This window comes from Merops nubicus, unplaced genomic scaffold (assembly GCF_000691845.1).
Source record: "Merops nubicus isolate BGI_N331 unplaced genomic scaffold, ASM69184v1 scaffold49240, whole genome shotgun sequence".
Classification (NCBI taxonomy): Eukaryota; Metazoa; Chordata; class Aves; order Coraciiformes; family Meropidae; genus Merops; species Merops nubicus.
Window position 1 is genome coordinate 3316 of NW_008583114.1, and position 3586 is coordinate 6901.

The 3586-nt window shown below is 49.7% G+C and overlaps 1 protein-coding gene across 1 annotated transcript; it reads left to right on the forward strand.

Annotated features, from left to right (window-relative positions):
• Window positions 1-284: 284 nt before the first annotated feature.
• Window positions 285-3169, forward strand: LOC103772237 (PH and SEC7 domain-containing protein 3-like; the record flags this gene model as incomplete). Its single annotated transcript, XM_008939567.1, has 4 exons — window positions 285-445; window positions 587-1355; window positions 2702-2708; window positions 2777-3169. Coding segments are annotated over 4 exons (1330 nt in total), but the record flags the coding sequence as incomplete, so codon positions are not given.
• Window positions 3170-3586: the final 417 nt, after the last annotated feature.

Consider the following 3586-nt stretch of genomic DNA (forward strand, 5'->3'; position numbering starts at 1 on the left):
TGTTCATGGGCCACTGGGACACTTTCTGAAGTGTAGGAGGCATTTCTGGCATTCTGACCTTGGCAGGGCACACTCCGAAGTCAGGGCTGCCCAAAAACGCCTATGTAAAAGGACCAGCTCTGGATAAATGCAGTGTGAGAGCATGCAGAAATGAGTTAAACTGAATAGTATTTCCCTGCAGCGGAGAGCGTTGTGACTCTGTTAGGAGAGGGCTGAGAAGAGGGGTCAGGCTTTTTGCTTATGCACATGGTAGATAAACCCACACTCTCATTTTTTCTTTGCAGGTAGTGGCCGTGGAAGTAGCACTTTGCTCCCTCCTACCATCATCAATGAATTTCCAGAGTACGGCACCATAGAGCCAAGCGGAGACACGCTGAGAGCTTCATCGCCACACCAGGCAGAACCTGTGGCGTGCAGCCCAAAAAGACAGGACAGTCACCACCAGGTACCTGGCAGTCCCCTTCCTCTGCATGTGGCTCCTGCAGACAACTTGAGACTTGATGCTGGGGCAGCACAGCTGTGTGCTCCAGAAGAAAGTTTACAACCTGAGGGCAACCTGTCAGAGATTATGAAAATCTCTCATCAGCTGGAAGCAACAAAGGTGCAAGAGAGAGCAAATACTTCTCTTGATTCAGAGATACAAATGGAAAAAAAGAGTGTTACTGGCAACCACAGTGTGCACGCAGCCAGAGAACCAGTTCCAGCAGGCCAAGAAAAACCCTCAGACGTGCCTCTTCCATCTGAACAAACAGCTGAGGAAAAAATGCATTTGATTGTACAGAAAGATCTGGCTGCAATATGGACTGGGGAAAAGCAGTCCGAGTCCTTGCAAGACATCAGTAATAAAGCTGAGGAGGTCCACACAGCTCAGGAGACAAGCTGTCACAGACCATCTGTGACAAACCTGGAAGCCGCCAGCATAGTGGAGGGGTGGGCACATTCTGAGGAGTTTTCAGCTTACAGTCAAGGCAAAATGCAAATGGGTCCTGAGCGGAGGCTCTCTAAAGAGGCAGCTGTGAGCAAACATGTAGAATTTCAAGGGGTGGAGATTTTATGGTTGCAAAAAGCTGAGGAGCAAAGAAGAAAGAAGCACTCGCTGCTGGAGACCGTGTCTGTGGAGAGGAAGGTGTTCCCCAAAACATCCAGCCACCCTATGCCACCATCGGTCTCCCCAGGCTTGGTTTCCTCCCCGGACAATGCTTGGAACGAGGTCTGTGAGGACTTGAGGCTGGGACCCACTGCCTCTGGAGCTACTCCTCTGACGGTGCTTGATGGAAGCAGGGAGGATGAAGTTTTTGTGAAAGACAAGAAGAGCGGTGGTGAGGAGGAGACAACTGTGAAAAAAGCCAGGGCAGGTGAGATGGTGATCAGGGGGGTACAGGGAGCAGGCAGGGTTTCTCTTATCCCAAGCATGTGGCTTGTGCCTACCCCTTCAGGAGCTGATGAGAAACAGCAGATGTTTGCTGCCTGTGGCCTGGTGGTAATGGCAGCAGTTCATGCCCAGTGGTGGCTAGCACATGAAGTTGGGACTAAAGCTTGTCCACGCCACCTTGTTGAAGTTTGAAACCCATCTCAGGTTTGGAAGCATAAAGATATCTCTTGCTGTTTGCAGAGTATCTGCTCTGTGGTGAAAGATCTGTAGCAGTTGTGTTTGGGATCTGGACATGGCATGTAATTAAACATAGGCAGCATGCAGGCCTGGCCTTATGTGCCTGGCCAGATTTTCTGGGTTTGGGCAGAGTTATTGCAAGAGCGATGTGAGCATCTCCAAGGGGTCAGATCATAAAAAAGTTTTACCCAGGGCCTTGTATGTTTTAAGAGTGTAAATGCTGTGATGTGCTTTCTGTATTATCTATCTGCCTGTGTTTATGTAATTTTGGCTATATATATTGCAAAAACTGTGTGCTGCTTTTTACAAGAGCATCCCGATTTGCTCACTCGTCTTTCCAGAGGCATGCCTGTAACAAAGTGAGGGGTCCCACTCGTGTGTTCTGAGCAAACTGCCCGCGCTGGCTTGGTGGGGTGTCTGCTGCTGAAACTACAGGATCTCAGCAAGGGAGGTGCTCCTGCCTCTGCACCTCAGGATCTGTGGAGTTTTGCTTTGGCTAGTGTGTAGGATCACCCCGGTGGGCAGCACTGGTGCCTGGCATGAGCCGTGAGAAGCCCCACAGTATTGGGTGCAGCAGAGAAGAAAACTGTGCAGGGTATACTACACCTTCCCCTTTGCATCCGCAAGCAGACCAAGTCTTCTCCCTTCAAATCTGGATGTCCTGGCTCCAGGTTTTTGATTGCATTTGCTTCCCTTTGTGTTTTGGGGGGACGCCCATCCTCCAGCCTTTCCCTGAAGACCTTAGCTCTAGGACTGTAGAGCCAAAAAACTGTCCTCCGGGGACAGAGGCCCCATCTGGGTGTACATGTCCAACCTATACAGCCCCTGGCATGGCAGTGCTGCTGGTGAAGACTATGCATTTGTGACTGCTCTTTGCCTTTGCTCTTAAGCAGCTGATGTTACCTGTTGGGCAATACTAGGCTTTCTTTCCCTCCATCCCTCTCTTTTACCCAGAAGATGTTTTCTTTTTATGACCTTAGGAGAGTGAGATAGTGCCAGTCATGAACAGAGGTGGAGCAAGGAGAAACTAGCACACTTTACTTATGGTGTCCTCTCCAGCACAAAGCCACATTGACCTTTCTGTTTGCTAAGGTGGAAGGTGAGGAGGTTCAAGAGGTCTAAACCTTGTCCCCAAGCTGAAACGACCTGTTTCTGATTAATTTCCAGGCTGATGGAAGAGGGGGAAGCGGCCACGGGAGGATATGAAGATGTCCTTGGGCAGAGGCACTCCGATGTCTCCACTGATCTGTACAGCTCACAGTTTGAAAACATCCTAGACAATGCATCTTTATACTACAGTGCAGAGTCTCTGGAGACATTGTACTCAGAGCCTGATAGCTACTTCAGCTTTGAGATGCCACTCACTCCCGTGATCCAGCAGCGCATGAAGGAGGGCAGTCAGTTTTTAGATCGGACACCAGCCTCGGGGCAGCCAGATACCCTGCAGCTTTCCCCTGATGGGGGTGTGAAGGGCTGCAGTGAAGACATTGCCAATGGCTTAAAGGATGTAAGTGAAACACTCTTCAGAGGAGACGTCACGGAAGTCCCTCATTTGAAAAGGTAAAAGCAGTGGGTGAGCTTTCTGTGTGGCTCCTGATGTTTCCCCAGTGTCTGTTTCCTTCAGTGAACTGTCACAGGGTGTAGTTTCGCCTCATTCAGCACTTTGTGTTTTCGACAGAGTGTAACTGTGAGCTGCAGGAGAGCAGCGAGCTGTCCAAGCCTGCTGCTCTGATGAGAAATGTGCAAATTCAGTTTATGAGGGTTTTGTGGGTGATACGTGTGTTGATAAAAGGCTGTCTGGAACTGTTGCATCTCTGGGACCTGTCCCCAGAGGGGTTAGTAAATGTTTACACATGAACCTTGTTCAGCTCCAGTTGTGCCTGAATTCGTTAGCAGCAGTTTTAGGAACAGTAATGCCCCGTGCACACGGATGAGTTGTCCAAATGCAGTTCATTATGTAGATGTTGAAGGTGTGTC